This window comes from Macrobrachium nipponense, chromosome 29, assembly GCF_015104395.2.
Source record: "Macrobrachium nipponense isolate FS-2020 chromosome 29, ASM1510439v2, whole genome shotgun sequence".
NCBI classification, from domain to species: Eukaryota; Metazoa; Arthropoda; class Malacostraca; order Decapoda; family Palaemonidae; genus Macrobrachium; species Macrobrachium nipponense.
Genome location: NC_061092.1, coordinates 35446380 through 35460490, shown reverse-complemented (window position 1 = coordinate 35460490; position 14111 = coordinate 35446380). Strand labels below are relative to the sequence as shown.

General features: G+C 44.8%; 1 protein-coding gene across 7 annotated transcripts in view; it reads right to left on the bottom strand.

Moving 5' to 3' along the window:
• Window positions 1–1943: 1943 nt before the first annotated feature.
• Window positions 1944–14111, bottom strand: part of LOC135206235 (solute carrier family 49 member 4 homolog) — a 280975-nt gene continuing 268807 nt past the window's right edge. For 6 of the 7 annotated variants that reach the window (XM_064237603.1, XM_064237605.1, XM_064237607.1 and 3 more), the window contains one exon: window positions 1944–2637. In XM_064237603.1, the coding sequence (XP_064093673.1) occupies window positions 2444–2637 (194 nt within the window). In that variant the 3' untranslated portion in view covers window positions 1944–2443. Of the gene's footprint in view, window positions 2866–14111 lie in introns of all 7 variants that reach the window. The other variant, XM_064237609.1, reaches the window with a different exon arrangement.

The following is a 14111-nucleotide window of genomic DNA, read 5'->3' as shown; positions in this document are numbered from 1 at the left end:
CCCGTTGAAAGGCGCCAGATACATCCTGACGATAATCGATCGCTCCACCAGATGGCCCGAAGCGAAGCCGATGTCGGAGGCAACCACCAAAGTGTGCGCCGAAGCCCTTCTCGCCAGCTGGATCAGTCGATTCGGAGTGCCGGATGATATCACGACGGACCGCGGACCCGTTTTCCTGTCGGAGTTGTGGACTGCCCTGGCCCGCCTGATGGGGACATCGCTACACGCCACCACCGCCTACAACCCGGTGGCTAACGGCATGGTGGAAAGGGTCCATCGATCTCTCAAGGCTTCCCTAATGGCACGCTGCACCAGCGAGGATTGGAAGAGCCAACTACCGTGGGTCCTCCTCGGCCTCTGGACCGCCCCTCGGGCGAACAGCGAAGCATCACCTGCGGAGAAGGTATACGGGGAAACATTGGCAGTCCCAGGCGAGTTCTTCCCGACCAACGCCGACGACACAGACGTCTCCATCACCAGACTTCGGGAATCCGCCGGAAAATTCACGCCCTGCATCAAGACCTCCGACAGAACCAAACACTTCCTCCCGAAGGCCCTATCATCCTGCAAACACGTCTTCATCGGGGACGACGATCGCTGCCTGCCACTAACGATCCATAAATGGTCGCGAGGACTCGGTCACGATTGAGCGACTGAAACCAGCTTTCCTTATGGACGAAGAGTACGCCAACGCGGATCCCATAGAACGCCTCACACTTCCTCGGCAAGAAGCGACTACATTGATCGCCAAACCACCCAGTCGTAGCCGCGGCCACCCTCGGAAGACGGTCGAACCCCCCGAGGATCACTTCAGAGGAGGCATCCCATCCCCAAAAATCCCCAAGGACTCCGAGGCCGAGGATCTACCACAGCAGCTGGTCTCGCGCACCCGGGACCGCCTCCACCGGCCCGCTCGCTTCTGCGAGTAGCGGTCAGAAGCACTAAAAAATCATCCAACAATTACGCTCTAATTATTGTCTTAGGGGGGAGTATTTGTAAGGACAACGCCTTATCGCAAATTCCTCTGTATATAATTCTACAATCGCGTTGTTCTTACTTCCCTCCTCGAGAGTGTTCAGCGGGCTTTCCACCAATGTATATATATTGTAAGATAATATTTTATGTACTTTTATATTTTAAGTTAAATGTCTCGCAAGAAACACAAATCGGCTCTCGCCGACCCACTTTTACTCTCTCACGGGTCGGATACTACATTTCCGCCCGCATGCTGTATATTTGAATTTCCCTACCTGTAATAAAGATCAGTATGCTTCTACCTGCCTCTTTGTTCACACCTCACAGGGTCATCACATACTAATTCCAAAAAGGTTTCATGGGGTTTGTGGTCTTATATCATGAATTTATGAATTTACTTTGCAGTAATATATCACACATATACTACTGGTGGTATATAGAGTGAACAACATGGCACTATAAAATGTTTATGATGATTGTCCCAACTGAGGTATTTCGCTCACAGAAGTATTGTATGTATGTCTGAATTTCATTAAAGACAATTGTTTATTATGCTATATTCATACTATGGTTCTATGCAGTTCTTTCTGCTTTAAAGGTTTTATTGACTTCCAGTCTTTGTACTGGGTAAGCCACATGCTTGTTGATAAGATTAGCCATGGCCATTCATGTACACTTGGATTTTTCAAAACATTTTGCACACTTCTGTTACAATTCATTGTAGTATATACATTTCTGATTTCTATTCACTTGTCATAGAAATTTTTTTTACTCAAATTGATATTTAATTCTCATATCATTTATTCTCCTGTCTTAACCATCTATTATTTGCCTTTAACAAAGAATGACTATCCAATGTACACATTGTATTTAGGGTTAAAAGAGCACAAAATACAGTATGAACTCCACTCTGTTAAGGAGAAAAGTTGCAACATCATGTAACCTGTTGCCTCCATATAAAGTTTAAATAGGAACTGTAATAAACTTTATTTCTAATTAAAAATACATGTTAAATAACTAAATCAGTAAATACATTATGATTTTCACAAAATCAAACAAAATCCATACTACTATATCAATTACAGAGTTGTATAACCACAGGTCCTTGGCACCTGTGACACGTCACTCTTTAAACAATGGGCATTTACTTAATAATAAGCTGACAGTTTTATTGTCATTGTATGTGTCAATTACTTAGTTCTTTTATTTGTTAGTTTTTTACTTTGATAGGTAGTTCTTTTCTTGGAAAGCATCTATCAAATCAAACGCTGTTTGTATACACAATCACAGTTCATGCACTCCACTACTTTCATTAAATGAAAATAAGTGCTCAGGTATCTGTATAAACAAAATTCCTTATAAGACAAACAAATAACCTCGTCAAAAAATATACAGCAATATGTAAAAACAATTTCTCCGCAATATCAACATTCTGAGATCTGACCACTAATGTATTGATGCAACTAAATTATTCAATTTTAATTGAAGTAAGTTGTCTGACTTTTTGAACCAGTGGGTCCTTTTGTAAAATGGATTTGTAAGCCGGTTGATGACCTTTGAAACGATCCATTGTTGATCTTGTGTAATCTTCTCGAACCAAGATAACTGGAATAATTGAAAGTGAGCTTGTTGCTAGTAATACGTATGTCACCCAACTATAACCTGAAAAAGAAGTTTTGGTTGATTACCTATATACCCGTAGATATTCTTTTTACATGTAAATTTATGTATTTTGCCCATATGAATCCACTTGTCAAATGGGCTGGTAAGATGACTGGAAACCTGTGCCACGGTCCATATTTGATCTTGAGTAATCTTCTCTTATAATAACAATGAGAATAACTGACAGTGAGCTAGTTGATAGTAATATGTATGTCACCCAACTATAACCTGAAAGTAGTGACATTTTTAGTACATATGTTATACCTCTTTCCTATTCATTTTAACCAATTAATTTTGTGTAATAACCTATTCTACTGAAAATTGCATAGTCATAAAAAGTCACCTTTTTTCAATACAGTATAATTTTTTTTATCATAAATTAAACCATTGCCTCATTTTAGCCTATAAAACAGACACTAAAAGGACAGACTACCTTATGATGAAGATTCCACCTTTCCAAAGGGTGAAGATCCCCCTGAAATAGGACATTAACCTCTTTTCCCAACCCTGAAAATGATGTGTGCAAGGCAAATTTTATGAGATCCTTCAGTGAGATTTGGAGATACACACATCAGCAGGCAGTGTCACCTGCATCATACTACTATAACATGCTCAAACTTTCCTCCTGTGGTATGACTCCACTGGATTTAAGCCCCTCACCATTAGGTCAAATAGTAGCCTCATATTTGGCATCAGTACCATAAACAAGACATACTCTGTCTTCTGCTTCCATGCCTGTGCAAGACATTTCTTCTTTTTCACTGGTGTAAACAGGGATGAATGCCTTGCAAGAGTTACACTTCATCCAATTCTTTTACACCTTGTCCTTTCCCTTCCCCTAAGCTTAACAGTATTAACAGAAGAGCACTTCCTGATGGAAGTGTAAAGCTCCTTTACTGCAGTTGCCTTACATGTGAAAATGTGCTAGCAAACAGAAATATCCAATTTGCTAACCACTAGCATGAATTTATAAAAACACGAACTATACCATACCCTTAACGGACCGGGTAAAAAATCAATATGCAGCACCCCAGGCCAGGGTAAACTTTGAGGTTGGCCAATTTAAGAAAAAACACCTCAGTGGAAAGAGGAAGATATGCAAATGCACAAGCTGTAAAAAAAAAAAATTCTAAAATAATTTCCCTACCTTCCATGAGAAGTTGAAAATTACTATTTACAACCCCTTGTGGTGCCTCTTTTACAAGACAATCGTAAACTATACTAATTTACACATGATGATTTTTCTTAAAAATAGATTTATTTTACTTGTAAAATTATAATTATAGCTCACACAATTTTCCAACCAGATAAGAAATAAAATCAGTAACAAATTCAGAGCATATTTGTTACAGAATATTTATGTAAATTTACCAATTTTATATAATATTTCTTTGCATTTTCCTTTGCAAAATTACATTTATAACTGATATACTATCATAAAAGATAAAAACTAAGATCAACAGCAACCCCTGGGTATATCTATGAGCAAATTTACAAAAAGACGTCAAGAGAGACAGAGAAGCACTACATAATCCCTTGATGTCAAGATCCCAACTAACTCTCAGCTGCCCAGTGGATTTTAGCCAGTCTAAAAGTTGCCATTAGTGAATTTATGGGCTATAGCAGTAATGGCACCTCTTTCCTGCCTGATTCCCCCACATCCATGGCATGTAACATTGTTATTCACCATGAGTCACTCCATCATCCACCAAAAACCTGTTTTTGTACATGAACTTCCCTGCCAGATATATACTTAGCTTAGGTCTCTGACGTCACGACAGAAAATTCAAAACTCGCGGCACACGCTACAGGTAGGTCAGGTGATCTACCTTACCCGCCGCTGGGAGGCGGGTGTAAGAACCAGTCCCCCTTTCTTGTCAGATTATTTTCTGTCGCCGGCTGGACAACACCTGTTGTTCAGTCCTTACGATAGTTAAAATTCGTTCTCGTTGCCGACGATTTGGATTTTGGTGAAGTACCCTTTGTTTGTTGGCTTGGCATACGCTTTTTGGACTGTTTTTTGGATTTTTCTTTTGGATTTCTCTTACAATATCTATAATCATGGATGATTCTGAAGTTAAGAAACCTAGTTTATTTAGGGTTTGTTCAGAGAAGGAATGTAAAGTTAGGCTTCCTAAAGCTGCATTAGATCCTCACTCGGTATGTGCGTCTTGTAGAGGGAATGAATGCTCTTTTATTAACCCTTGCAAAGAGTGTGAGAATTTGGATGAGGATGGTTGGAAGGCTCTTTCTTCTTATGTGAGAAAGTTAGAGAAGGATAGGGTGCGCAAGGCTTCTTCAAAGAGTTCTAGTAGATAGAGGGTGAGTGAAGTTGACGCTGAGAATCCTGTAGTAGAAGTAGTTCCTTCTCCAGTTTCAGCCCCTGCGCCCAGCTTTGAACCCAAAGATTCGTTTTCGGAAGTTGCTTCTGGAGAGCCTCGATCAGGAGTAAGGAGAACCTCGCTCGCTCTCGACAAGTAAGAGTGATGATAGTGCAAGTGATCAGTGCAGTGCCCCTAGTGCAGTGGAGGGTGCGTCTGACCGGCTCACTAACGCTTCCAGGCCTAGACCTCTTCCAGACTCCCAGACCCAGTGGAGGAGGAAAGTCGAAAGCCGCAGGAAGGTTGGGAGGGAGAACCCCCACCGGTCAGGCGTCCCCTCGGCAGTTCCTGTTGCTCGTTCCCAGGCTGCCTTGGATCGAACCAAGAAGGAGTTATTGCGCCAGTGCTTCTCGTCATCTTCGTCGCCTTCTCCTCAGCGTAGATGGAGCGCCTCGGAGTCGTCTCGGCCTCTCAAGAGGCCCTGGAAGGATCCTTGCGCCCTTCCTTCCAGCCCCGAATCCTTCGCGGAAGAGCCAGAAGTGGAATGCAAGAGAACCAAGATTTCGTCCGGTTACGCTTCTCCTGTTCGCTCTCGGACTTCGTCCCCTGTAGAGGAGTTTAAGAGATCTCCTGCGCGTATCCTGGCGGGTCTGCAGGCGCAGATTGCGGCTTTAGCGGAGTCTATTGCCGGGACTTCTCATCGTCGGAAGGACGCCTCACTTCCGGTGAAGAAGTCTAAGAACGTTCCTTCGGCTAAATCTCCTTTGGCTAGAGAAGCTTTTGAGCCTGTTAGTTGGAGGTCAGAAGTGCAGGCTGGAGCTCGGGATCTTTCTCCGAGTAGGCTCTCCTCTCTTCCCAGCAAGAGTTGTGAGCATGTAAGGCGTAAGGAGCCAGACAGGCTCTCTCCTCAGGATTTCCGCTCCTCTTCAGTTAGGCGTCAAGAGCTTGACAGACGTCAGAGCCTCGTTTTCGTCAGGAGCGAAGGAAGAGTTCTTCGCCTGGTGGCCACTCTCCTTTTTGAACGGACGCTCGGAGCCTAGTAGGCGTCAAGAGCCTAGTAGGCGTCAAGAGCCTAGTAGGCGCCAAGAGCCTAGTAGGCGCCAAGAGCCTGGTAGGCGGCAACGGAAGCTTTCTCCTCCATTAGATCACTCCCGACTGGATAGGCGCTCAGAGCCTTGTAAGCGCCGCGCTTCTGACAGGGATTCATCTGTGGATGTTTTCTCTCCCCGTGGCAGGCGTCAAGAGCCTGGCAGGGGTTTTGAGCTCAATAGGCATCAAGAGCCTGGCAGGCGTATTGAGGATGGCAGGCGCCAAGAGCCTAGCAGCGCAGAGAGCCTGATAGGCGCTCTCCCTTATCCAGACGCTCTGTGGAGTTAGAATCTGTTTCCCGACAGACGGGCCTCCACTTGTAGGCGCTCTCCTAGTAGGCGCTCCCCAAGTAGGCGCTCTCCTAGCAGGCGCGCCCCAAGTAGGCTCTCTCCTGGGAGGCGCTCTCCTAGTAGGCGCTCTCCAACTAGGCGCTCTCCTAGTAGGCTCTCTCCTGGGAGGCGCTCTCAAAGTAGGCGCTCTCCTGGTAGGTGCTCTCCTGGTAGGCGCTCCCCGTGTAAGCGCTCTCCCAGTGGTTTTTCTCCCAGTAGGCGCTCGCCTAGTAGGCGCTCTCCGAACAGGCGCTCTCCAAGGATTAGCTCTCCTCCGGGCAGTAGAGCTTCTAGATGTCATTCTTCGGAAGAATTTGTTGGTGATTCGGAGGAAGATTTGCCCAAGGATGCTTCGGTTTCTTCGTATAAGAGACTTACAGACCTCCTCTTGCAAGATTTTGGGGAGTCTCTTTCGCCGTTGCTCCTCTGTCTCCTCCGTCCTTATTTTCAACGACCAATACGGCTAAGAAGTCTTCAGTCGTTAAGATGAAGCCTACAGTGTCTATGAAGAAGGCTCTGAAGAACTTTGACGACTGGTTGCTTTCAAAAGAAGAGAAAGGCAAGACAGTTTTTTCTTTTCCCCCGTCCAAGCTGACGGGTAAGATGGGGTTCTGGTGGACGAGTCAGGAGAGCCCTTGGGTCTAACTCTTCCCTCTTCTGCAGACTCGGACTTCTCTTCGTTGGTTGATTCCGCACGTCGCTCGGCGCTGAATTCTGCGAAGACGACGTGGGGTATGAGCGAGTTGGATCACCTTCTGAAGGGAATGTTCCGAGTCTTAGAAGTTTTTAACTTTCTTGACTGGACCCTTGGAGTGTTGGCTAAGAGGACTCAAGAGCAAGACACTCTTTCGCCTGAAGACCTCCACGCAGTTCTGTCTTGCATGGACAAGGCAGTGAGAGACGGTTCCGGGGGAAATTGCTTCAATTTTTGGTGCAGGAGTGGTAAAGAAGAGGCCGTTTTCTGCTCTTTTCTTACCAAGGCGGTTTCTCACGCACAGAGAGCTTCCTTGCTGTATTCACAGCTTTCCCCGCAACTCTTCCCCAAGAAGACTATTAATGATATCTCCAGCTCGTTATCAGCAAAAGCGACGCAGGATATGCTAGCTCGCTCGGCTAGAATTCCGAAACCTTCGTTTCAACAGAAGACAAAGAAAGAGGCTCAAAGTAGGCAAGAACCCTTTCGAGGAGGACCTTCGTCTCGCTCTTCTTCCTCCAGAGGTTCGAGACCACCTAGAAGAGGAAGGACCTTCTCCCGGTCTATTAGGGCCAAGAAGTAGTTCGTGTGTCCTCCAGACAACTGTGGGTGCCAGACTTCTGAACTTTGCAGATGTCTGGGCACGAAAGGGGGCGGACAACTGGTCCCTCGCGATCATCAAGAGGGGATACCTCATTCCCTTTATCTCGAGACCACCCTTGACCACCACTCCAAGGGCACTGGTGGCCAAATACAAAGACCCACTAATGAATCAAGCCCTCGCTCTAGCGGTAGAGCTGATGTTAGAGAAAGAGGCAATAGAGATGGTTCAGGACCCTCTTTCAGCGGGGTTCTACAACCGTCTGTTCCTAGTTCCTAAGAACTCAGGAGGATGGAGACCGGTTCTGGACGTAAGCGCCCTGAATGTCTTTGTGAAGAAGAGGAAGTTCGCTATGGAGACGACGTCATCAGTCTTAGCAGCTCTTCGTCCCGGGGACTGGATGGTGTCGCTGGACCTTCAGGACGCTTACTTCCATGTACCGATCCATCCTTCTTCTCGCAAATTCTCAGATTCATGTGGGGAGGGAACGTTTTTCAGTTCAGGGCCCGCTCTTCGGCCTGTCCACGGCCCCCCAAGTATTCACAGGACTGATGAAGAACGTTGCCCACCCGTGGCTTCATCTCGAGGGAGTGAGGATTTCCCTCTACTTGGACGATTGGCTTATCATGGGCCAAATCCAAGGAGAAATGTCTGGAGGACTTACGAGTGACGTTGGATCTAGCAGCTTCTCTGGGTTTGCTAGTGAATTTCGAGAAGTCACAGCTAATCCCCAGTCAAGAGCGTATCTATCTGGGGATTCTGATGGCTTCTCAGGTTTTTCGGGCGTATCCGTCCCCAGAGAGGATAACCCGAGGTTTGGAGAAGGTAGCAATCTTTCTAGAGAAAGATGTATGCACAGCGAGGGAGTGGATGAGTCTGTTGGGGACACTCTCCTCGCTGGAGCAATTCGTTTCTCTAGGAAGGTTGCACCTCAGACCCCTACAGTTTCTTCCTGACGAGGAACTGGGATCGGAAATCTCAAGGTCTGGACTTTGCGTTCAAGATTTCGCAGGAGATAAAGGAGGATCTACGTTGGTGGCTAGACCCTCTATTGTTCAAGGAAGGCCTTTCCTTGCAGGTTCGGAACCCCAACCTAGTGTTGTATGCGGACGCTTCGGACAAAGGTTGGGGAGCTACTCTCGGGTCGAGAGAAGTGTCAGGCACCTGGATGGGGGATCAGGTGTCCTGGCACATCAACAAGAAGGAGCTAACAGCGATTTGGTTAGCTCTCAAGACCTTCGAACCCCTCGTAAAAGGGAAATATGTTCAGATCAACTCCGACAACACTACAGCCCTGGCTTACATTCGGAAACAGGGGGGACTCACTCTTTCTCCCTGTACGAGACAGCGAGATCGCTCCTCTTGTGGTCAGAGGAAAGGAACATAAGGCTTCTCACCAGGTTCGTACAGGGAGAAAGAAATGTCAGAGCGGATCTGCTAAGCAGAAGGAATCAAGTCCTTCCCTCAGAGTGGACTCTGCACGCGGACGTATGCCAGGAGCTGTGGAGGACGTGGGGCAGTCCCCATCTCGATCTATTTGCGACCTCCAGGAATGCGCGGATAGAGCTATACTGCTCCCCTATTGCAGACCCAAGAGCAGTGGCAATAGATGCATTCCTGATGGATTGGAGGAATCTGGATCTTTACGCGTTCCCGCCTTTCAAGATTATAGGGGAAACGTTAAGGAAATTCGCAGTGTCAAGAGTGGGAGCAGGATGACGTTGATAGCTCCGTTCTGGCCCGCCCACGACTGGTTCACAGAGGTACTGGAATGGCTGGTGGATGTCCCAAGATCCCTACCTCTAAGAGTCGATCTGCTCAAACAGCCCCACTTCGACAGGTTTCACAAAACCTCCCCGCTCTCAGTCTGACTGGATTCAGACTATCAAGAGTCTCGTCAGAGCTAAGGGCTTTTCGGCAAAGTCTGCAAGGGCTATTGCCAATGCACGTAGACCTTCCACATCTAGAGTCTACCAGTCGAAGTGGGATGTTTTTCAACGCTGGTGCAGGACTCATAAAGTTTCCTCCTCCAGTTCCTCTGTGACTCAGATAGCAGATTTCCTTATCTTCCTGAGGGAAAAATGCGGGTTGGTTGTCTCCACCATCAAGGGATACAGGAGCATGCTTTCCTCAGTTTTTCGTCATAGAGGATTAAACATATCTGAGGACAAGGACCTCCATGATTTAATCAGATCGTTTGAAACGGTTAAAAGAACCTCCTCCTTAGTGCCTAGCTGGAATCTAGATGTCGTGCTGCTCTTCCTGAGGTCCTCAAGGTTCGAACCTCCCCATGCTGCTTCGTTCAGAGACCTTTCGATGAAGACTCTTTTTCTCTGTGCGTTAGCGTCAGCGAAGAGGGTCAGCGAGCTGCAGGCTCTAGAAGGTGAGGTAGGTTTCCAAGGAGCTCCGCGGTTTGCTCTTTTCTTCCGGCTTTCCTAGCCAAGAATGAAAACCCTTCTTCGCCGTGGCCCAGGAGCTTCGAAATCAAAAGCTTATCCTCCTTAGTTGGGACAGAAGAGGAGAGATCTCTTTGCCCGGTGAGAAGCCTGAAATATTATCTTCAGAGGAAGAAAAGACTTGCTGCTAATGAGAGCAATCTCTGGTGCTCTGTAAGGGACCCCAGTAGGCCCTTATCTAAAAATGCACTCTCATTCTTTATCAGGAATGTTATTAGAGAAGCACACACTTCTTGCAATCAGCAACAGTTTAACCTTCTGAAAGTCAAGGCGCACGAAGTACGGGCCATCGCGACGTCTTTGGCTTTCAAGAAGAATTTGTCGTTACAAAACCTTATGAAGGCCACTTTTTGGAGGTGTGAATCAGTCTTCTCTAATCACTACCTAAAGGACGTATCGATTACGTATGATAAGTGTTTTGGGCTAGGCCCTTACGTATCGGCGGATTCAGTGCTAGGGCAGGGAGCTGAAACACATCCTTTTTAATCCTTTTTCCCTGTTAGTTTTAAGTTTGAGTTTTTTGGTTGTACGAAGGAGGTTGCAGGAGGCAGCTCCTTCTTTCGTATACTAATGTTAGTATTTGGTTAGGTGATCGGTTGTGCTTGAGGCTCCTTGCAATTGTAGTGATAGGCTCTGGCATGTAAGCGGGTTGATCCCCATTGACCAGATCCTGCTTGGATTCTGCCAAGTAAGTGGACTCAGTTCCCATAGGTCACGCCCTCGCTGAGACTCTTTAGGCAACGCAGACTAATAGACAGTAACTATCAAGTCTTCTGCCTAAATCAGGTAAGAACCAGAGGTTTATATTATGTATTCCTTTAACATGTGTTGTCCCCACTTTCTAAGTAAGTATGTGTCTCTTTCCCTCCACCAAGGGTGTCAATCAGCTAAGTATATATCTGGCAGGGAAGTTCATGTACAAAAATGATATTGTTAGTATACAATAAAATTTTGTACATACTTACCTGGCAGATATATACGATTGATGGCCCGCCCAGCCTCCCCTCAGGAGACAGGTGGAAGAAAATAACCTGACAAGAAAGGGGGACTGGTTCTTACACCCGCCTCCCAGCGGCGGGTAAGGTAGATCACCTGACCTACCTGTAGCATGTGCCGCGAGTTTTGAATTTTCTGTCGTGACGTCAGAGACCTAAGCTAAGTATATATCTGCCAGGTAAGTATGTACAAAACTTTATTGTATACTAACAATATCATTATTGCTATTCATGTGAGCATGTCTGTGCATTAAAGGTTAATGAAATGTATGAATGATCAACAGTTACAAAGTCTGAATATTGTACGTACATTAAAATTAGAATTATTTTTTAATGTAGAGTACTCAAGTTTTTATTATGAGTACTATACTATATATATACATACCATAGTACAGTGCTACATTAACGTAAGACACACTACGTGTTTTATAGATATTATTGACGGTTCATCTTTTATGATATTGTTGATATGTGGCCTGACCATGTGTTTTTAGAATGGAATTAGGTTTGGGTTCATGGGAAGGTAAGTTGACAAGTGGTTAACTGTAAGCACATACAGTGTTGCCCATTCACACAATATATTCATTTGACATTTGAATTTATGGTTTAAATTTAATTATGACCATAATTTAATGTCTAGCAGTGCATCATAATACTGTGGCCACTGTTTTTTCAATATGGCAGCTATTACAACTACTATTCTGTTTTACTGACTATAATACTCTACTTTTCTGTAAAGGCATAGGTACTGTAAATAACAACTGTGTTGATGGGCTGTATTTATCAACACTGTATAATGATTTATAATACTGTACTTTCTTCTTTACTTATATTTTTAATTAACTTGTAGGCATAGCTGAGTTTGAATACCTCAGCAAGCTAGTGTTTACAGAAGATTAACATGGCCTAGTGCTTGGCACTAGCCTACTTACTCATGTTTACTTGCTCAATTTATCAAATATTTATACTGTACTGAGCAGGACATACAGTATTAATTGATTGGTTTTGTTTGGGATTGCTGATTATAATTATTCAACATTAGTTATGATGACTCTCCCCATACCTGTTGTCATCAGTCACACCTTGGGGTCAAAAAGCACCGAGCTCAAGCATTGTAAGGTTTCTGATACGCTGTCATATAACTCATGGTAAAGAAACACTGATTTAAAAGTAGGCTGTTTCTACTGACTGGCAGCAAGAGGGATCCAAAACATCTGAGGAAGTAACCTAATGAACACATTAGATGATTAGATATAAGCTTAAGTGCAACTGGCTGGTGACTAATATTCCAGCCAACAAAATATTTCAAAAACCTCTCCTTGACAATTGGCAATCCATTTTGTTCACATGCCACTGCTCTGGGCAGTTGAGAGGTTTCCTCGGAGAGATGGTGCCACATGCTGGGTAAATCGGAACGTGGAAAAGTTATAGTACGGATTTTAAAATTATGAACTTTATTAAAGCTTATAATTTTTGCCTCTAAAAAAATAATCTGTGGACCCTTAAAGGGTTGACTGCTATGCATCCTGACTGAGACTTTGGTTGCTAAAGTACTGTATGATTGTATTTAAAGGAATGTATTTATATACTGTATTTAGTTAATACATTTTTGAACCTTGACAAACTCAGGCTAAGGTTTGGGGTAGGATAACCTAGATCAGGGGGTTGACCATATTTTAAAGTGCAGTAAACCATTTATATTTATAACTGTTTGGTGTCATCATTTACTTAATGCTTTAAATGCTTTCAGTACATTACTTGTTCAACTGATTGGTTGTGCAGAATGTTCCTCAGTACTGAACATTAGTAGTACTGTACTATACTGGCAACTACCGGCCGATTGCAATCACAACTATCGCATCGAAGATACTTGAGTCTGTTCTTCTAGTGAGACTTCTCCCCTTTCTACACACCACTGACAACCAGTTCGGGTTTAAAGCAAACCACTCAACCGACACCTGCATCTACATACTGAAAGAATTGCTGAACTACTATCTATCATCAGCCTCTCCTGTTTTCCTTTGTTTTGTAGATGTGAGAAAAGCATTTGACAGAGTAAACTACCTGAAGCTCTTCCTGAAGCTGCATAAAAGGGGCACACCCCTGTATCTAATTGGCATTTTACATTGCTGGTTCTCCACACAGCAATTCTGTGTCAAATGGGGTAACGTATTATCTTACACCTTCGGCTCCCTAAACGGGCTTCAGCAAGGGGGCATTCTCTCTCCATACCTGTTTAATACGTACACAGATGCCTTGAATGTCAAACTGAACTCGCTCCCAATCGGATGCACCGTCAATGAAACAACTATAAACAACCTCTGTTACGCCGACGATATGGTTCTGATTTCCCCATCAGTGCAAGGTCTCCAACGACTCATCGACACCTGCCGCCAATATGCAGAGGAATTTGATATAATCTACAACGAAACCAAGACCCAGTGCATGTCGCTGCTCCCGAGATCGCTTAAGCATATTGCAGAACCTCAAATTTTCCTCGGAAACCATCGGCTGGAATTTGTGCACGAATTTCCGTATTTGGGTCACATTATCACTGACAACCTAAAAGATACGGCAGACATTGAACAGAGGCGTCGTAAACTATGTGCAGCTGGCAACATGATTGCAAGGAGGTTTGCCTTCTGTCACCGAGACGTGAAACTGCTGCTATTCCGCTCGTACTGCTACAGTATCTATGGGTGTTCCCTCTGGACGAACTATACCCGAGAGACCATGAGACGCATCACTGTTGTGCACAATGACATTCTGAGACGCCTCACAAACACTCCCCGCTACCACTCCGCCACACAGATGTTCATAGAAAACCACCTGGACAATTTAAAAATCATTGTAAGGCGAACAATGTCCAGTCTGGTAACCCGAGTGAGAAAACAGCAGCAACTCGCTCATACAAAGCATCCTAAGGAGTGAAGCAAGAAGAAAATCTAAATTGTGGGAAAGATGGGAAAAGGAGGCCTTTGTCCCCTAA